At 29.4% G+C, this 22,165-nt stretch overlaps 3 protein-coding genes across 7 annotated transcripts; all 3 read right to left on the bottom strand.

The window, feature by feature from the left end:
• Positions 1 to 3,930: 3,930 nt before the first annotated feature.
• LOC113558867 (lachesin-like) lies at positions 3,931 to 8,811 on the bottom strand. 3 transcript variants are annotated; one of them, XM_026964444.1, is made up of 7 exons: positions 8,729 to 8,811; positions 7,622 to 7,800; positions 5,857 to 6,083; positions 5,486 to 5,757; positions 5,124 to 5,393; positions 4,906 to 5,045; positions 3,931 to 4,041 (listed from the first exon to the last, which is right to left on the bottom strand). In XM_026964444.1, the coding sequence occupies exons 2-7, from the start codon at positions 7,668 to 7,670 to the stop codon at positions 3,956 to 3,958; spliced, it is 1,044 nt and encodes a 347-aa protein (XP_026820245.1). In that variant the 5' UTR covers positions 7,671 to 7,800; positions 8,729 to 8,811; the 3' UTR covers positions 3,931 to 3,955. The 3 variants fall into 3 exon arrangements, with proteins under 3 accessions (XP_026820245.1, XP_026820246.1, XP_026820247.1); XM_026964445.1 differs by having other exon boundaries at positions 4,906 to 5,039; XM_026964446.1 differs by lacking the exons at positions 7,622 to 7,800; positions 8,729 to 8,811 and adding an exon at positions 6,221 to 6,298.
• Positions 8,812 to 10,157: 1,346 nt separating this feature from the next.
• Positions 10,158 to 15,037, bottom strand: LOC113558869 (lachesin-like). Of its 3 annotated transcripts, none has more exons than XM_026964448.1 (7): positions 14,955 to 15,037; positions 13,849 to 14,027; positions 12,084 to 12,310; positions 11,713 to 11,984; positions 11,351 to 11,620; positions 11,133 to 11,272; positions 10,158 to 10,268 (listed from the first exon to the last, which is right to left on the bottom strand). In XM_026964448.1, the coding sequence occupies exons 2-7, from the start codon at positions 13,895 to 13,897 to the stop codon at positions 10,183 to 10,185; spliced, it is 1,044 nt and encodes a 347-aa protein (XP_026820249.1). In that variant the 5' UTR covers positions 13,898 to 14,027; positions 14,955 to 15,037; the 3' UTR covers positions 10,158 to 10,182. The 3 variants fall into 3 exon arrangements, with proteins under 3 accessions (XP_026820249.1, XP_026820250.1, XP_026820252.1); XM_026964449.1 differs by having other exon boundaries at positions 11,133 to 11,266; XM_026964451.1 differs by lacking the exons at positions 13,849 to 14,027; positions 14,955 to 15,037 and adding an exon at positions 12,448 to 12,525.
• A 1,348-nt stretch (positions 15,038 to 16,385) lies between these two features.
• Positions 16,386 to 21,034, bottom strand: LOC113558941 (lachesin-like). Its single transcript, XM_026964533.1, has 6 exons — positions 21,007 to 21,034; positions 18,312 to 18,427; positions 17,941 to 18,212; positions 17,579 to 17,848; positions 17,361 to 17,500; positions 16,386 to 16,496 (listed from the first exon to the last, which is right to left on the bottom strand). The coding sequence occupies exons 3-6, from the start codon at positions 18,162 to 18,164 to the stop codon at positions 16,411 to 16,413; spliced, it is 720 nt and encodes a 239-aa protein (XP_026820334.1). The 5' UTR covers positions 18,165 to 18,212; positions 18,312 to 18,427; positions 21,007 to 21,034; the 3' UTR covers positions 16,386 to 16,410.
• Between the last annotated feature and the right edge of the window lie 1,131 nt (positions 21,035 to 22,165).

Raw genomic sequence — 22,165 nt, 5'->3', positions numbered from 1 at the left:
TTAATGTTGAAAATCAAACACGTTATGACACGTACGTATGTTGATTATTTTGTATTCCATAAGTATGATTTCCAAGTAGAAATTCAAACATAAATTTGTTAAAAAGTAACGTCTTTGTAACTAATTACATTACACAGTAACAAATAACAATAAAAACTTATTCGTTTTGTATTTAAGTAACGATAAAGTACCTAATCTATAATATTTTATTTTGTAAGTTTTTGTACGTACGGCAGTCACTAGGTATTGTAAAATTATTCAACTGAAACAGACATTCACTCTAATTAGTCTTAAAATTACCTAGTTGATAATAGTCGTAAGATAACAAACGATGAGCTTAAAGTAATTCCCCCGAGATACTGTCATAGAAATGAAATGCTTGTTTTTAAAATAGTTAACCGTACATAAACGGGTAGATTCATGTGCAGTAAACTGCACATTAAATAATATTACTTTCAAGCTATACAAATTATAAAAGCGAAGTTTCTTTTTTATTTATCATAAATGGTTTATTTTCTATAAATTAAGTAAATAATGATTCATCGATTAAACGTGTTTGAAATTTTAGGTGTTCAAATTCGCAGCCACCGGTTATACTGGTTACCTTAATAATATTAATCATAAACATTAAAACATTGGTTTTCACACCGGTGTTATGTACAACAGTATATAAAATCAAGGCCACTTGGATACTATGAGTGCAAATTAATGTACCTAAAGAATGCCGGGCTCAATTTACTAAGCCTATTCTTCACTGAATACGCAAATTGCGATCGACCAACGCGAATAGTTATTTCAACATAATGGATACCTAAGATTTGATTTTCAGATATAAAATAATTTAATTGATTACAAATCAGACAATTTCAGTAGAACAATTTTTCAAGTGACACATTCCACAATAAGCTTCTTCTTTTTTTTTTAACAAATAGCCGTTTCCAATAGTTGGCATAATAATTAATGACGCATTTTGTACCTAATCATTGATCGAGTGCGAAGTTTTTACTTCTGAAGTCGTCCGTAACTTAGAAGATATGAATTAATTAGAAAAAACCCGATAAAGCACATTAAATGATAATATTATTGTTTATTGTTATATTGTTACTTGCGAACCTTACGATCATTATTATTCTCGGTTATCTTAAACAAAATAATTACATATAAATCAATTATCATTTACCTATCTACCAACCTACAAGGAAATCAATAGTTTTATAATATTTTAACACTACCCGTTAAATTTCTTATATCTAATATACCAACTTACGCAGTACCCAGCTACGTCTTTAAAAATACAGCAACAAATTTTTCACACCCGTACAGATAAACATGTGGTAATTTTGGTTTATGATTAATATATTTTACATTTATACTAACTATTCAGACGTACTCACCGTGGTGGATGAATATAACGACGAAGAAAACTCCGTAAACAGTCTTCATCTCGTGTCCTTTACGTGAACCGGTGGGCGGAGAAGAGAACAATAAACTGTTATTCGAATGAACGAGATAAAATTTTGAAAAAAGATTCGAAAGTAGTCTTGCGCGGTTATGCCAAATCACTGTTGCAAAGCTACAAGAATTTCGATGGGTTAATGGGCGTTAAGCACTGACTGCGGACTAAGATATAATGAACTGGACAAGACACCCATATTACCAGGCCGCCAAATGTTTAGTAGAGTCTTGTTAGGTGGCGGGGGGGGGGAGCAATTATGTATCTAGCGCTACCTATATTATTCGTTATTTTTACCTTCTTGTTTTGAAGTGATAATTACAACAATTTCGATGTCACAATTATTGTAGTACCATTTATGGTGATACAATTATTATTACAATAACGTTATAGGTGTTATATAATAATTCATAGTTTAAAAATTAATTGCAAAGCAAAACAGACAAATTTAAATTTAACATACGAGTTTACTTATTTATGATCTATAGTGCCTATTTAATATGTTCTCCAATTGATACCGAATAATTTGTATGCCACAATAATTGTTAATTAACACTGAAGACAACGTTGTTGATACAGATTGTCCAATTCCGTTGTTTTAATTATTTATTCTTATTTTTAGTAATAACTTAATATTATCCTCAATGAAATAACCCACACTGTTATATTATAATAACATTTGTCGTTATATTATTCTTATATGTGAACATTTTGAGTTTTTCAATTTTAACCGTACAACTATTATAATCATTATAATATTTTCGTATTGTTTCTAAATGTTATTCGTCAAAATTATGATATAAAAATCATGTTTCATAGTTTAAATGAAATCTCAAAAAGGTTTATAATAAACAGGTAAATTGATATTGTCATTTTAAAAACAATGGTATAAAAATCATGTCAGATACCTAGGTACTTTAAACGGTGTATCAGTTAGGCTTTTGTACCCATATGATAGTTTATCATAAGCAGGTAAAATGGTATTGTTACTTTAACGGACAATATTTCAAAACTAGAAAATTAATATTTAAAATGTTGTTACGAATACCTTTTAAGAGATGCGGAGAATCATAAAAGTGAACAACCTTGATTCGTTCTACACCACAATCGATTTCATAAAACTTGTCAGTGTAATATTCATTTTGGCGCAAATAGAACGCTTTTGTTTCATTGATTAGTACATTAATAGCAGCTGTGTTTGTAGTACCTTGATCACATAAAGTTGGTACCAGCAACTCGAAGGCCATTCGAATGCACTGCCTTTTAGTAGGTACCTTTAGTTTTAATTTGATTCGCCAAGTCGTATCGTTTTGTTGAGCTTTCACAAAAAGTACGTACATGAAATAGGTTGTTTGAATTTTTTTTCGTTATACCTTTTATCATCAATACCAAGCTATAATCATCAAAACGTTGGATACGGTCTAATCCATTATCCTCGAATCCAACAGTGCAGCCAACGTTGTCATCGTACTATAACTGTGGTCCTAGGCCCACTTCATCAAATACAATATTTTTTTTTTCTTTGAAAGATTTTACATTCTCTGTTAAAACATTGAAAAGAGGTTTGTCTAATCCGATGCTTATGGAAACTTGGGATATAGCAATGTTGATGCGGTCTTGCGTGGCGATAATATAAAAAGAATTTATTGTTTTTTGGGAAAAGTCAAGAATACCAAAAAAATTAGATTGTCATATGTAAACTAAAAATAAAAAAACAAAAAGACAAATAAATTAATTTAAAAAATCTTTAGATGACATTTTTGACATTGTTGATGCTGTTGCTTTATATCTTGTGTCAGTTTTGGAAGACAAACAATTTTTAATGGCCCATTGATAGAAAAGTAAACGGGGTGGTATATGATTTCAATTGACAAAAAAATTGTGTACAACATAAAAACGTACAGCACTTAGAAAATAAAAGTAAGAAACTAGGTAAAAAAACAAAGTGTGAAAAGTTGTCGAATTCAAATTTTTTAGAAGAACTAAATACATACAAGTGAAACTGAAATAAGTTCTAGGGCCCGCACTATTATGACTTTTTGTCTCCCCAGAGAGCTAGTAGTACCATCGCACGCCGTCTATGTTATTTTAATGATATAAAAATACTACTCAAATAAAATTTCTCGGGTACGCACTAAGTACAATAAATTGTAAGCATATTCCGGCCTGTGTAATAATTGAATAGTAGAGCTGATGAAAATGCTCCACAAGTTGGCCATTATCACTGATTATAGGCGACATTTAATGTACGATGAATTGTAGTAAATAACATTATAATATCATAAAAAATGTTAAACTTTTATTTGTGTAAATTAAAATGTGGTTTACGTCAGACAATTATTCATATCTAAATAACCTCATTTAGTACCCAAATGTTTGGCTTGCCGAGAGATAATTATACAAATTATACCATTTAAATGAGACATTATTAGAATTAATGTAAATATATTATATTACATATATTATTATTATTATTATTATTATCAATGCCAAGTATAATTATTATTCAAAAGGTAAACCGTAGAAATTTGGTATATGCTCCGGACGAATGCGTTTAGTATCACACTTTGGTTTTTGGCATGGTGTTTCTGTAAAATAAACGAATAATAATAGTCAAATTAGGTATGTTCACAATTTAACAATAAAACTCAATATTATAAATCAAGTTGGGGCACATACCGTGCAATTGTAAACATCAAATAAATGGCCACATGTAGATTTTATTATATCGATTAGAATGAGAAAACATTAATTAGCATTATTTATTTTATAAGATATCAACGTTTGTCAGTTATACCGGATAGATTTTTCGAAAAATGTAAACTTATTAAAATATAGTAAAATAACCGTGTACATTTGGTATTAAACAAGTACAATGAGTTCTACTAAATAATATGGATCAATGGTTTATAAAATTAGCCGTTTATTGGAGTGTTCTAATCTTATATAACTTTATAAACCCGATTTCATTTTCGAACTAAACACTAATCGGTGTATGTGTCGTGCGCAAACAGTTGGAGATGTGTAGAATAAAATGTGCACAAAATACGGTTTCAGTTTCAGGCTGATATGAAAAATTACAAGACATTCACAATTCTAATCTAAAATTGATAGTTTTTTTTCCCCGTTTTAAAATATGTATTCTTAATGATATTTTAATCACCCATACGTATAAATGTATAAAGATAAAGGTATTTGTGGAATGCTACCGATTAATAGAATCAAAACGACCTACCTGTTCCAATGTGATCACATTATCGGAACTCACTGTAAAATGAAAATTAAGACGGATTTTGCAATTTGGTTAGAGAAATATTTTATTTATACACCGACAGACTAAACACAAAACATTTACCTAATTAATATTATTTTCTATCTTGTCTACATTCATGTATCAATGTAACCAAGTTTAACATTTATCCATTTCATGTGTTAATGGAAACGATATTTACCAATAACTGTGACTTCAGCTGTACCAATTGTGTTCCGAGCTTTACATGTGTACTTTCCGTATCGATCATAATCAATTTCGTTAAAATTTAAAGACGAAAAGGTAAGCTGGTGTTCAGTGGTCTTTTCCATAATTCTGAATCTTAAAAATAACCCACATTAAATGTCGACGTAACAATACAAACGTTTTCAAAGTACCTAGTCAAACGGTTTAGTATACCTTTTGTTGTTATCGCCGATTAGTATAACTCCATTATATAGCCAATCAATTTTCGGAGCTGGATAAGCTTCTACAAGACATTGGACATCCATGTCTTGCTTCAAAGGATCACTGTGAGTATACATAATTTTCGAAGCCGTTATGACTGGGGCAAATTCTACACGAAAGTCGACAATGTGCCGTACACCTTCGCCAACACTATTCACCGCATCGCAGAGATAAATTCCACGGTCATCTTTTGTTACGTTACGAAAGTGTAAGACATTACCTCTGGAAAAACGAAATTTTTATTTATTTACGTAAATAATTAATCTGTATATTCAATTAAAAAAAATTTCGCTTATCCTTCTCCGTTGAGATACCTATAAAACTGTCCTCCCGTAGTTAAAATTCCATTATATTGTCGACTCCAGGAAACCCTTGGTTCAGGAAATCCGTCAGCATAACATTCTAGTCTCGACGGTAGACCTTCTCTCGCGATCATTATGGTGGAAGACGAAGACAATTTTAAAATGACCGGAGACCGATTGACTTCTAACTGAACATCTGCAGATGTATTGGTGTCGCCGTCGACATCATCACACATCACTACACAGCGATATAAAGCTACATCGTTATTATGTATATTCGTAATCTGGAAAATAAATCATTTCCAAAATTCGTTAGAAAAAAATAAATCATGTCGATAGCGCTAGGTTTAAAAATATATATATATATATATCTAACTACGTACCTTAAATGTTCGACTACTGCTTTCGGTTCCAATGAAAACTCCTAATGAAAATCTTGAATCTCTAACAATAAGATTATTACCAATTGATAGAACAACAGTTTTAGTAGGATCTTCTTTCTCAAATTTAAGCCATGCGACAGGAAATCTGCTAGCATTGAAAACTGAACAATTCATTTCTATAGTTCCACCGATATCTTTTACAGCTGTTTGTGTACTCTGGGGATGGGCTAAAATTTAAATTTAAATTTTAGAATTTATTATTTGATTTTCAACATCATTATTTATAATATATTTTAATAACTAAGCTATACCCATTATAATGTATTAAATAGGCATAATAAAGTTTAAAAGCATTGTTACATACATTTAATGTTGAAAATCAAACACGTTATGACACGTACGTATGTTGATTATTTTGTATTCCATAAGTATGATTTCCAAGTAGAAATTCAAACATAAATTTGTTAAAAAGTAACGTCTTTGTAACTAATTACATTACACAGTAACAAATAAACAATAAAAACTTATTCGTTTTGTATTTAAGTAACGATAAAGTACCTAATCTATAATATTTTATTTTGTAAGTTTTTGTACGTACGGCAGTCACTAGGTATTGTAAAATTATTCAACTGAAAACAGACATTCACTCTAATTAGTCTTAAAATTACCTAGTTGATAAATAGTCGTAAGATAACAAACGATGAGCTTAAAGTAATTCCCCCGAGATACTGTCATAGAAATGAAATGCTTGTTTTTAAAATAGTTAACCGTACATAAACGGGTAAGATTCATGTGCAGTAAACTGCACATTAAATAATATTACTTTCAAGCTATACAAATTATAAAAAGCGAAGTTTCTTTTTTATTTATCATAAATGGTTTATTTTCTATAAATTAAGTAAATAATGATTCATCGATTAAACGTGTTTGAAATTTTAGGTGTTCAAATTCGCAGCCACCGGTTATACTGGTTACCTTAATAATATTAATCATAAACATTAAAACATTGGTTTTCACACCGGTGTTATGTACAACAGTATATAAAATCAAGGCCACTTGGATACTATGAGTGCAAATTAATGTACCTAAAGAATGCCGGGCTCAATTTACTAAGCCTATTCTTCACTGAATACGCAAATTGCGATCGACCAACGCGAATAGTTATTTCAACATAATGGATACCTAAGATTTGATTTTCAGATATAAAATAATTTAATTGATTACAAATCAGACAATTTCAGTAGAACAATTTTTCAAGTGACACATTCCACAATAAGCTTCTTCTTTTTTTTTTAACAAATAGCCGTTTCCAATAGTTGGCATAATAATTAATGACGCATTTTGTACCTAATCATTGATCGAGTGCGAAGTTTTTACTTCTGAAGTCGTCCGTAACTTAGAAGATATGAATTAATTAGAAAAAACCCGATAAAGCACATTAAATGATAATATTATTGTTTATTGTTATATTGTTACTTGCGAACCTTACGATCATTATTATTCTCGGTTATCTTAAACAAAATAATTACATATAAATCAATTATCATTTACCTATCTACCAACCTACAAGGAAATCAATAGTTTTATAATATTTTAACACTACCCGTTAAATTTCTTATATCTAATATACCAACTTACGCAGTACCCAGCTACGTCTTTAAAAATACAGCAACAAATTTTTCACACCCGTACAGATAAACATGTGGTAATTTTGGTTTATGATTAATATATTTTACATTTATACTAACTATTCAGACGTACTCACCGTGGTGGATGAATATAACGACGAAGAAAACTCCGTAAACAGTCTTCATCTCGTGTCCTTTACGTGAACCGGTGGGCGGAGAAGAGAACAATAAACTGTTATTCGAATGAACGAGATAAAATTTTGAAAAAAGATTCGAAAGTAGTCTTGCGCGGTTATGCCAAATCACTGTTGCAAAGCTACAAGAATTTCGATGGGTTAATGGGCGTTAAGCACTGACTGCGGACTAAGATATAATGAACTGGACAAGACACCCATATTACCAGGCCGCCAAATGTTTAGTAGAGTCTTGTTAGGTGGCGGGGGGGGGGAGCAATTATGTATCTAGCGCTACCTATATTATTCGTTATTTTTACCTTCTTGTTTTGAAGTGATAATTACAACAATTTCGATGTCACAATTATTGTAGTACCATTTATGGTGATACAATTATTATTACAATAACGTTATAGGTGTTATATAATAATTCATAGTTTAAAAATTAATTGCAAAGCAAAACAGACAAATTTAAATTTAACATACGAGTTTACTTATTTATGATCTATAGTGCCTATTTAATATGTTCTCCAATTGATACCGAATAATTTGTATGCCACAATAATTGTTAATTAACACTGAAGACAACGTTGTTGATACAGATTGTCCAATTCCGTTGTTTTAATTATTTATTCTTATTTTTAGTAATAACTTAATATTATCCTCAATGAAATAACCCACACTGTTATATTATAATAACATTTGTCGTTATATTATTCTTATATGTGAACATTTTGAGTTTTTCAATTTTAACCGTACAACTATTATAATCATTATAATATTTTCGTATTGTTTCTAAATGTTATTCGTCAAAATTATGATATAAAAATCATGTTTCATAGTTTAAATGAAATCTCAAAAAGGTTTATAATAAACAGGTAAATTGATATTGTCATTTTAAAAACAATGGTATAAAAATCATGTCAGATACCTAGGTACTTTAAACGGTGTATCAGTTAGGCTTTTGTACCCATATGATAGTTTATCATAAGCAGGTAAAATGGTATTGTTACTTTAACGGACAATATTTCAAAACTAGAAAATTAATATTTAAAATGTTGTTACGAATACCTTTTAAGAGATGCGGAGAATCATAAAAGTGAACAACCTTGATTCGTTCTACACCACAATCGATTTCATAAAACTTGTCAGTGTAATATTCATTTTGGCGCAAATAGAACGCTTTTGTTTCATTGATTAGTACATTAATAGCAGCTGTGTTTGTAGTACCTTGATCACATAAAGTTGGTACCAGCAACTCGAAGGCCATTCGAATGCACTGCCTTTTAGTAGGTACCTTTAGTTTTAATTTGATTCGCCAAGTCGTATCGTTTTGTTGAGCTTTCACAAAAAGTACGTACATGAAATAGGTTGTTTGAATTTTTTTTCGTTATACCTTTTTATCATCAATACCAAGCTATAATCATCAAAACGTTGGATACGGTCTAATCCATTATCCTCGAATCCAACAGTGCAGCCAACGTTGTCATCGTACTATAACTGTGGTCCTAGGCCCACTTCATCAAATACAATATTTTTTTTTCTTTGAAAGATTTTACATTCTCTGTTAAAACATTGAAAAGAGGTTTGTCTAATCCGATGCTTATGGAAACTTGGGATATAGCAATGTTGATGCGGTCTTGCGTGGCGATAATATAAAAAGAATTTATTGTTTTTTGGGAAAAGTCAAGAATACCAAAAAAATTAGATTGTCATATGTAAACTAAAAATAAAAAAACAAAAAGACAAATAAATTAATTTAAAAAATCTTTAGATGACATTTTTGACATTGTTGATGCTGTTGCTTTATATCTTGTGTCAGTTTTGGAAGACAAACAATTTTTAATGGCCCATTGATAGAAAAGTAAACGGGGTGGTATATGATTTCAATTGACAAAAAAATTGTGTACAACATAAAAACGTACAGCACTTAGAAAATAAAAGTAAGAAACTAGGTAAAAAAACAAAGTGTGAAAAGTTGTCGAATTCAAATTTTTTAGAAGAACTAAATACATACAAGTGAAACTGAAATAAGTTCTAGGGCCCGCACTATTATGACTTTTTGTCTCCCCAGAGAGCTAGTAGTACCATCGCACGCCGTCTATGTTATTTTAATGATATAAAAATACTACTCAAATAAAATTTCTCGGGTACGCACTAAGTACAATAAATTGTAAGCATATTCCGGCCTGTGTAATAATTGAATAGTAGAGCTGATGAAAATGCTCCACAAGTTGGCCATTATCACTGATTATAGGCGACATTTAATGTACGATGAATTGTAGTAAATAACATTATAATATCATAAAAAATGTTAAACTTTTATTTGTGTAAATTAAAATGTGGTTTACGTCAGACAATTATTCATATCTAAATAACCTCATTTAGTACCCAAATGTTTGGCTTGCCGAGAGATAATTATACAAATTATACCATTTAAATGAGACATTATTAGAATTAATGTAAATATATTATATTACATATATTATTATTATTATTATTATTATCAATGCCAAGTATAATTATTATTCAAAAGGTAAACCGTAGAAATTTGGTATATGCTCCGGACGAATGCGTTTAGTATCACACTTTGGTTTTTGGCATGGTGTTTCTGTAAAATAAACGAATAATAATAGTCAAATTAGGTATGTTCACAATTTAACAATAAAACTCAATATTATAAATCAAGTTGGGGCACATACCGTGCAATTGTAAACATCAAATAAATGGCCACATGTAGATTTTATTATATCGATTAGAATGAGAAAACATTAATTAGCATTATTTATTTTATAAGATATCAACGTTTGTCAGTTATACCGGATAGATTTTTCGAAAAATGTAAACTTATTAAAATATAGTAAAATAACCGTGTACATTTGGTATTAAACAAGTACAATGAGTTCTACTAAATAATATGGATCAATGGTTTATAAAATTAGCCGTTTATTGGAGTGTTCTAATCTTATATAACTTTATAAACCCGATTTCATTTTCGAACTAAACACTAATCGGTGTATGTGTCGTGCGCAAACAGTTGGAGATGTGTAGAATAAAATGTGCACAAAATACGGTTTCAGTTTCAGGCTGATATGAAAAATTACAAGACATTCACAATTCTAATCTAAAATTGATAGTTTTTTTTCCCCGTTTTAAAATATGTATTCTTAATGATATTTTAATCACCCATACGTATAAATGTATAAAGATAAAGGTATTTGTGGAATGCTACCGATTAATAGAATCAAAACGACCTACCTGTTCCAATGTGATCACATTATCGGAACTCACTGTAAAATGAAAATTAAGACGGATTTTGCAATTTGGTTAGAGAAATATTTTATTTATACACCGACAGACTAAACACAAAACATTTACCTAATTAATATTATTTTCTATCTTGTCTACATTCATGTATCAATGTAACCAAGTTTAACATTTATCCATTTCATGTGTTAATGGAAACGATATTTACCAATAACTGTGACTTCAGCTGTACCAATTGTGTTCCGAGCTTTACATGTGTACTTTCCGTATCGATCATAATCAATTTCGTTAAAATTTAAAGACGAAAAGGTAAGCTGGTGTTCAGTGGTCTTTTCCATAATTCTGAATCTTAAAAATAACCCACATTAAATGTCGACGTAACAATACAAACGTTTTCAAAGTACCTAGTCAAACGGTTTAGTATACCTTTTGTTGTTATCGCCGATTAGTATAACTCCATTATATAGCCAATCAATTTTCGGAGCTGGATAAGCTTCTACAAGACATTGGACATCCATGTCTTGCTTCAAAGGATCACTGTGAGTATACATAATTTTCGAAGCCGTTATGACTGGGGCAAATTCTACACGAAAGTCGACAATGTGCCGTACACCTTCGCCAACACTATTCACCGCATCGCAGAGATAAATTCCACGGTCATCTTTTGTTACGTTACGAAAGTGTAAGACATTACCTCTGGAAAAACGAAATTTTTATTTATTTACGTAAATAATTAATCTGTATATTCAATTAAAAAAAATTTCGCTTATCCTTCTCCGTTGAGATACCTATAAAACTGTCCTCCCGTAGTTAAAATTCCATTATATTGTCGACTCCAGGAAACCCTTGGTTCAGGAAATCCGTCAGCATAACATTCTAGTCTCGACGGTAGACCTTCTCTCGCGATCATTATGGTGGAAGACGAAGACAATTTTAAAATGACCGGAGACCGATTGACTTCTAACTGAACATCTGCAGATGTATTGGTGTCGCCGTCGACATCATCACACATCACTACACAGCGATATAAAGCTACATCGTTATTATGTATATTCGTAATCTGGAAAATAAATCATTTCCAAAATTCGTTAGAAAAAAATAAATCATGTCGATAGCGCTAGGTTTAAAAATATATATATATATATATCTAACTACGTACCTTAAATGTTCGACTACTGCTTTCGGTTCCAATGAAAACTCCTAATGAAAATCTTGAATCTCTAACAATAAGATTATTACCAATTGATAGAACAACAGTTTTAGTAGGATCTTCTTTCTCAAATTTAAGCCATGCGACAGGAAATCTGCTAGCATTGAAAACTGAACAATTCATTTCTATAGTTCCACCGATATCTTTTACAGCTGTTTGTGTACTCTGGGGATGGGCTAAAATTTAAATTTAAATTTTAGAATTTATTATTTGATTTTCAACATCATTATTTATAATATATTTTAATAACTAAGCTATACCCATTATAATGTATTAAATAGGCATAATAAAGTTTAAAAGCATTGTTACATACATTTAATGTTGAAAATCAAACACGTTATGACACGTACGTATGTTGATTATTTTGTATTCCATAAGTATGATTTCCAAGTAGAAATTCAAACATAAATTTGTTAAAAAGTAACGTCTTTGTAACTAATTACATTACACAGTAACAAATAAACAATAAAAACTTATTCGTTTTGTATTTAAGTAACGATAAAGTACCTAATCTATAATATTTTATTTTGTAAGTTTTTGTACGTACGGCAGTCACTAGGTATTGTAAAATTATTCAACTGAAAACAGACATTCACTCTAATTAGTCTTAAAATTACCTAGTTGATAAATAGTCGTAAGATAACAAACGATGAGCTTAAAGTAATTCCCCCGAGATACTGTCATAGAAATGAAATGCTTGTTTTTAAAATAGTTAACCGTACATAAACGGGTAAGATTCATGTGCAGTAAACTGCACATTAAATAATATTACTTTCAAGCTATACAAATTATAAAAAGCGAAGTTTCTTTTTTATTTATCATAAATGGTTTATTTTCTATAAATTAAGTAAATAATGATTCATCGATTAAACGTGTTTGAAATTTTAGGTGTTCAAATTCGCAGCCACCGGTTATACTGGTTACCTTAATAATATTAATCATAAACATTAAAACATTGGTTTTCACACCGGTGTTATGTACAACAGTATATAAAATCAAGGCCACTTGGATACTATGAGTGCAAATTAATGTACCTAAAGAATGCCGGGCTCAATTTACTAAGCCTATTCTTCACTGAATACGCAAATTGCGATCGACCAACGCGAATAGTTATTTCAACATAATGGATACCTAAGATTTGATTTTCAGATATAAAATAATTTAATTGATTACAAATCAGACAATTTCAGTAGAACAATTTTTCAAGTGACACATTCCACAATAAGCTTCTTCTTTTTTTTTTAACAAATAGCCGTTTCCAATAGTTGGCATAATAATTAATGACGCATTTTGTACCTAATCATTGATCGAGTGCGAAGTTTTTACTTCTGAAGTCGTCCGTAACTTAGAAGATATGAATTAATTAGAAAAAACCCGATAAAGCACATTAAATGATAATATTATTGTTTATTGTTATATTGTTACTTGCGAACCTTACGATCATTATTATTCTCGGTTATCTTAAACAAAATAATTACATATAAATCAATTATCATTTACCTATCTACCAACCTACAAGGAAATCAATAGTTTTATAATATTTTAACACTACCCGTTAAATTTCTTATATCTAATATACCAACTTACGCAGTACCCAGCTACGTCTTTAAAAATACAGCAACAAATTTTTCACACCCGTACAGATAAACATGTGGTAATTTTGGTTTATGATTAATATATTTTACATTTATACTAACTATTCAGACGTACTCACCGTGGTGGATGAATATAACGACGAAGAAAACTCCGTAAACAGTCTTCATCTCGTGTCCTTTACGTGAACCGGTGGGCGGAGAAGAGAACAATAAACTGTTATTCGAATGAACGAGATAAAATTTTGAAAAAAGATTCGAAAGTAGTCTTGCGCGGTTATGCCAAATCACTGTTGCAAAGCTACAAGAATTTCGATGGGTTAATGGGCGTTAAGCACTGACTGCGGACTAAGATATAATGAACTGGACAAGACACCCATATTACCAGGCCGCCAAATGTTTAGTAGAGTCTTGTTAGGTGGCGGGGGGGGGAGCAATTATGTATCTAGCGCTACCTATATTATTCGTTATTTTTACCTTCTTGTTTTGAAGTGATAATTACAACAATTTCGATGTCACAATTATTGTAGTACCATTTATGGTGATACAATTATTATTACAATAACGTTATAGGTGTTATATAATAATTCATAGTTTAAAAATTAATTGCAAAGCAAAACAGACAAATTTAAATTTAACATACGAGTTTACTTATTTATGATCTATAGTGCCTATTTAATATGTTCTCCAATTGATACCGAATAATTTGTATGCCACAATAATTGTTAATTAACACTGAAGACAACGTTGTTGATACAGATTGTCCAATTCCGTTGTTTTAATTATTTATTCTTATTTTTAGTAATAACTTAATATTATCCTCAATGAAATAACCCACACTGTTATATTATAATAACATTTGTCGTTATATTATTCTTATATGTGAACATTTTGAGTTTTTCAATTTTAACCGTACAACTATTATAATCATTATAATATTTTCGTATTGTTTCTAAATGTTATTCGTCAAAGTTATGATATAAAAATCATGTTTCATAGTTTAAATGAAATCTCAAAAAGGTTTATAATAAGCAGGTAAATTGATATTGTCATTTTAAAAACAATGGTATAAAAATCATGTCAGATACCTAGGTACTTTAAACGGTGTATCAGTTAGGCTTTTGTACCCATATGATAGTTTATCATAAGCAGGTAAAATGGTATTGTTACTTTAACGGACAATATTTCAAAACTAGAAAATTAATATTTAAAATGTTGTTACGAATACCTTTTAAGAGATGCGGAGAATCATAAAAGTGAACAACCTTGATTCGTTCTACACCACAATCGATTTCATAAAACTTGTCAGTGTAATATTCATTTTGGCGCAAATAGAACGCTTTTGTTTCATTGATTAGTACATTAATAGCAGCTGTGTTTGTAGTACCTTGATCACATAAAGTTGGTACCAGCAACTCGAAGGCCATTCGAATGCACTGCCTTTTAGTAGGTACCTTTAGTTTTAATTTGATTCGCCAAGTCGTATCGTTTTGTTGAGCTTTCACAAAAAGTACGTACATGAAATAGGTTGTTTGAATTTTTTTTCGTTATACCTTTTTTATCATCAATACCAAGCTATAATCATCAAAACGTTGGATACGGTCTAATCCATTATCCTCGAATCCAACAGTGCAGCCAACGTTGTCATCGTACTATAACTGTGGTCCTAGGCCCACTTCATCAAATACAATATTTTTTTTTTCTTTGAAAGATTTTACATTCTCTGTTAAAACATTGAAAAGAGGTTTGTCTAATCCGATGCTTATGGAAACTTGGGATATAGCAATGTTGATGCGGTCTTGCGTGGCGATAATATAAAAAGAATTTATTGTTTTTTGGGAAAAGTCAAGAATACCAAAAAAATTAGATTGTCATATGTAAACTAAAAATAAAAAAACAAAAAGACAAATAAATTAATTTAAAAAATCTTTAGATGACATTTTTGACATTGTTGATGCTGTTGCTTTATATCTTGTGTCAGTTTTGGAAGACAAACAATTTTTAATGGCCCATTGATAGAAAAGTAAACGGGGTGGTATATGATTTCAATTGACAAAAAAATTGTGTACAACATAAAAACGTACAGCACTTAGAAAATAAAAGTAAGAAACTAGGTAAAAAAACAAAGTGTGAAAAGTTGTCGAATTCAAATTTTTTAGAAGAACTAAATACATACAAGTGAAACTGAAATAAGTTCTAGGGCCCGCACTATTATGACTTTTTGTCTCCCCAGAGAGCTAGTAGTACCATCGCACGCCGTCTATGTTATTTTAATGATATAAAAATACTACTCAAATAAAATTTCTCGGGTACGCACTAAGTACAATAAATTGTAAGCATATTCCGGCCTGTGTAATAATTGAATAGTAGAGCTGATGAAAATGCTCCACAAGTTGGCCATTATCACTGATTATAGGCGACATTTAATGTACGATGAATTGTAGTAAATAACATTATAATATCATAAAAAATGTTAAACTTTTATTTGTGTAAATTAAAATGTGGTTTACGTCAGACAATTATTCATATCTAAATAACCTCATTTAGTACCCAAATGTTTGGCTTGCCGAGAGATAATTATACAAATTATACCATTTAAATGAGACATTATTAGAATTAATGTAAATATATTATATTACATATATTATTATTATTATTATTATTATCAATGCCAAGTATAATTATTATTCAAAAGGTAAACCGTAGAAATTTGGTATATGCTCCGGACGAATGCGTTTAGTATCACACTTTGGTTTTTGGCATGGTGTTTCTGTAAAATAAACGAATAATAATAGTCAAATTAGGTATGTTCACAATTTAACAATAAAACTCAATATTATAAATCAAGTTGGGGCACATACCGTGCAATTGTAAACATCAAATAAATGGCCACATGTAGATTTTATTATATCGATTAGAATGAGAAAACATTAATTAGCATTATTTATTTTATAAGATATCAACGTTTGTCAGTTATACCGGATAGATTTTTCGAAAAATGTAAACTTATTAAAATATAGTAAAATAACCGTGTACATTTGGTATTAAACAAGTACAATGAGTTCTACTAAATAATATGGATCAATGGTTTATAAAATTAGCCGTTTATTGGAGTGTTCTAATCTTATATAACTTTATAAACCCGATTTCATTTTCGAACTAAACACTAATCGGTGTATGTGTCGTGCGCAAACAGTTGGAGATGTGTAGAATAAAATGTGCACAAAATACGGTTTCAGTTTCAGGCTGATATGAAAAATTACAAGACATTCACAATTCTAATCTAAAATTGATAGTTTTTTTTCCCCGTTTTAAAATATGTATTCTTAATGATATTTTAATCACCCATACGTATAAATGTATAAAGATAAAGGTATTTGTGGAATGCTACCGATTAATAGAATCAAAACGACCTACCTGTTCCAATGTGATCACATTATCGGAACTCACTGTAAAATGAAAATTAAGACGGATTTTGCAATTTGGTTAGAGAAATATTTTATTTATACACCGACAGACTAAACACAAAACATTTACCTAATTAATATTATTTTCTATCTTGTCTACATTCATGTATCAATGTAACCAAGTTTAACATTTATCCATTTCATGTGTTAATGGAAACGATATTTACCAATAACTGTGACTTCAGCTGTACCAATTGTGTTCCGAGCTTTACATGTGTACTTTCCGTATCGATCATAATCAATTTCGTTAAAATTTAAAGACGAAAAGGTAAGCTGGTGTTCAGTGGTCTTTTCCATAATTCTGAATCTTAAAAATAACCCACATTAAATGTCGACGTAACAATACAAACGTTTTCAAAGTACCTAGTCAAACGGTTTAGTATACCTTTTGTTGTTATCGCCGATTAGTATAACTCCATTATATAGCCAATCAATTTTCGGAGCTGGATAAGCTTCTACAAGACATTGGACATCCATGTCTTGCTTCAAAGGATCACTGTGAGTATACATAATTTTCGAAGCCGTTATGACTGGGGCAAATTCTACACGAAAGTCGACAATGTGCCGTACACCTTCGCCAACACTATTCACCGCATCGCAGAGATAAATTCCACGGTCATCTTTTGTTACGTTACGAAAGTGTAAGACATTACCTCTGGAAAAACGAAATTTTTATTTATTTACGTAAATAATTAATCTGTATATTCAATTAAAAAAAATTTCGCTTATCCTTCTCCGTTGAGATACCTATAAAACTGTCCTCCCGTAGTTAAAATTCCATTATATTGTCGACTCCAGGAAACCCTTGGTTCAGGAAATCCGTCAGCATAACATTCTAGTCTCGACGGTAGACCTTCTCTCGCGATCATTATGGTGGAAGACGAAAACAATTTTAAAATGACCGGAGACCGATTGACTTCTAACTGAACATCTGCAGATGTATTGGTGTCGCCGTCGACATCATCACACATCACTACACAGCGATATAAAGCTACATCGTTATTATGTATATTCGTAATCTGGAAAATAAATCATTTCCAAAATTCGTTAGAAAAAAATAAATCATGTCGATAGCGCTAGGTTTAAAAATATATATATATATATATCTAACTACGTACCTTAAATGTTCGACTACTGCTTTCGGTTCCAATGAAAACTCCTAATGAAAATCCCAAAGTGGTATGAATGCAAATTCCTGTCTCAGCAAGCCCTGGGTTAACTGCTGCACTGCAATCTGAAAAAAATGTAGTCAGTTAAATATGTAAAATTGGTGGAGAATTAATTGAGAAATGAGTGTTTCATAAGCAGTTAAAAATATGAATTTATAACAAGAGTCAAAATTATCATGTACAAGCATGTTTATAAAGTTTATGAAACATTGGCTTAAATATAATGTATGAAAGTAATTAATGCTAAATCAGAACCATTTTCTCAATCTAGTGGTCAAGGTTTCAAGATTCTAAATTGAGAATTGAGTGTTTTATAAGCAATTAAAAAAATGAATTTGTAAAATACGTCAAAATTATCATATAAATACAAGTTTTATAGAGTTTATGAAGCATTGGCTTAAATTTAATGTATGAAAGTAATTAATGCTAAATAAGATCCATTTCCTCTTCCTAGTGCTCAAGGTTTCAAGATAATCAATTGAGAATTGAGTGTTTTATAAGCAATTAAAAAAATGAATTTGTAATATACGTTAAAATTATCATATAAAAACAAGTTTTATAGAGTTTATGAAGCATTGGCTTAAATTTAATGTATGAAAGTAATTAATGCTAAATAAGATCGATTTCCTCTTCCTAGTGCTCAAGGTTTCAAGATGCTAAATTGAGAATTGAGTGTTTCATAAGCCATAAAAAATTTGAATTTGTAATAAACGTCAAAATTATCATATAAATACAAGTTTTATAGAGTTTATGAAGCATTGGCTTAAATTTAATGTATGAAAGTAATTAATGCTAAATAAGATCCATTTCCTCTTCCTAGTGCTCAAGGTTTCAGGATTCTAAATTGAGAATCGAGTGTTTTATAAGCAATTAAAAAAATGAATTTGTAATATACATCAAATTTACCATATAAAAACATATTTCATAGAGTTTATGAAACATTGGCTTAAATGTAATGTATGAAAGTAATTAATGCTAAATCAGATCCATTTTCTCTATTTCTAGTGGTCAAGGTTTAAAGATACTAACATGAGAATTGAGTGTTTTATAAACCATAAAAAATTTGAATTTATAACACGAGTCAAAATTATCATATAAAAACGTGTATTATAGTGTTTATGAGGTATCAGCTTAAATCAAATGTATAAAAGTTATAAATGCTGAATAAGAAACATATTCTCTATCTAGTGATCAGGTTTCAAGATACTAACTTGAGAATTGAGTGTTTCATAAGCCATTAAATATTTGAATTAGTAATATACGTCAAAATTATCATAAAAAAATACGTTTAATAGAGTTTATAAAGTATTGGCTTAAATGAAATGCATGAATGTAAAAAATGCTAAATAAGAAACATATTCACTTTCTAGTGATCAATGTTTCAAGATATTCAATTGAGATTTGGGTGTTTCATAAGCCATAAAAAATTTGAATTCGTAATATACGTTAAAATTATCATATAAAAACATGTTTTATAATATTTATGAATTATTGGCTTAAATGAAATGTATGAAAGTAATTAATGCTAAATCAGAATCATTTTATCTTTCTAGTGGTCAAAGTTTCAACATAATAAATTGAGAATTGACTGTTTCATATGCCATAAAAAATTTGAATTTATAACACGAGTCAAAATTATCATATAAAAACGTGTATTATAGTGTTTATGAGGTATCAGCTTAAATCAAATGTATGAAAGTAATAAATGCTGAATAAGAAACATATTCTCTATCTAGTGATCAGGTTTCAAGATACTAACTTGAGAATTGAGTGTTTCATAAGCCATTAAATATTTGAATTTGTAAAATACGTCAAATTTACCATATAAAAACATGTTTTATAATATTTATGAATTATTGGCTTAAATGAAATGTATGACAGTAATTAATGCTAAATAAGAAACATATTCTCTTTCTAGTGGTCAAAGTTTCAAGATACTAAATTGAGAATTGAGTGTTTTATAAACAATTAAAAAAATGAATTTGTAAAATACGTCAAATTTACCATATAAAAACATATTTTATAATATTTATGAATTATTGGCTTAAATGAAATGTATGAAAGTAATTAATGCTAAATCAGAATCATTTTCTCTTTCTAGTGGTCAAGGTTTCAAGATACTAACATGAGAATTGAGTGTTTCATAAGCCGTAAAAAAATTTTAATTTGTAATATACGTTAAAATTATCATATAAAAACATGTTTTATAGAGTTTATGAAGCATTGGCTTAAATTTAATGTATGAAAGTAATTAATGCTAAATAAGATCGATTTCCTCTTCCTAGTGCTCAAGGTTTCAAGATGCTAAATTGAGAATTGAGTGTTTCATAAGCCATAAAAAATTTGAATTTGTAATACACGTTAAAATTATCATATAAAAACATGTTTTTTAGAGTTTATGAAACATTGGCTAAAATATAATGTATGAAAGTAATTAATGCTAAATCAGATCCATTTTCTCTCTTTCTAGTGGTCAAGGTTTCAAGATACTAAATTGAGAATTGAGTGTTTTATAAGCAATTAAAAAAATGAATTTGTAAAATACGTCAAATTTACCATATAAAAACATATTTTATAATGCTTATGAAGTATTGGCTTAAATGAAATGTATGAAAGTAATTAATGCTAAATATGAATCATTTACTTAATTCATTGGTCTTGGTTTCATGATACTAATTTTTTGTTTCACTAATACTTAGTTTCTTCCAATTACATTCAATAACCATTACACACACTTTGCATAAATCCAATATTATTATCAATATCTTCTAGTTTATATTCAAAATAAGATGTTGATACTGTCCCAAAGTGGTATAAATGCAAATTTCTGTCTCAGCAAGCCTTGGGTGAACTGCTGCACTGCAATCTGAAAAAAATGTAGTCAGTTAAATATGTAATATTGGTGGAGAATTAATTGAGAAATGAGTGTTTCATAAGCAGTTAAAAATATGAATTTATAACAAGAGTCAAAATTATCATGTACAAGCATGTTTATAAAGTTTATGAAACATTGGCTTAAATATAATGTATGAAAGTAATTAATGCTAAATCAGAACCATTTTCTCAATCTAGTGGTCAAGGTTTAAAGATACTAACATGAGAATTGAGTGTTTTATAAGCAATTAAAAAAATGAATTTGTAAAATACGTCAAATTTACCATATAAAAACATGTTTTATAATATTTATGAATTATTGGCTTAAATGAAATGTATGAAAGTAATTAATGCTAAATCAGAATCATTTTCTCTTTCTAGTGATCAAAGTTTCAAGATATTCAATTGAGATTTGGGTGTTTCATAAGCCATAAAAAATTTGAATTCGTAATATACGTTAAAATTATCATATAAAAACATGTTTTATTGAGTTTATGAACTATTGGCTTTAATGTAATGTATGAATGTAATTATTGCTAAATCAGATCCATTTTCTCTATCTAGTGGTTAGGGTTTTAGGAGATTAACATATGACTTGACTGTTCTATAAAAAATTAAAAATTGGAATCCATAAAATACATCAAAATTATCATATAAAAACATGTTTTATAGAGTTTATGAAACATTGGCTTAAATATAATGTATGAAAGTAATTAATGCTAAATCAGATCCATTTTCTCTCTTTCTAGTGGTCAAGGTTTAAAGATACTAACATGAGAATTGAGTGTTTTATAAACCATAAAAAATTTGAATTTATAACACGAGTCAAAATTATCATATAAAAACGTGTATTATAGTGTTTATGAGGTATCAGCTTAAATCAAATGTATAAAAGTAATAAATGCTGAATAAGAAACATATTCTCTATC

Source organism: Rhopalosiphum maidis, chromosome 3 (assembly GCF_003676215.2).
Source record: "Rhopalosiphum maidis isolate BTI-1 chromosome 3, ASM367621v3, whole genome shotgun sequence".
NCBI lineage: Eukaryota > Metazoa > Arthropoda > Insecta > Hemiptera > Aphididae > Rhopalosiphum > Rhopalosiphum maidis.
The sequence above is the reverse complement of the archived record's forward strand: the minus strand, read 5'-3'. Positions and strand labels throughout refer to the sequence as shown.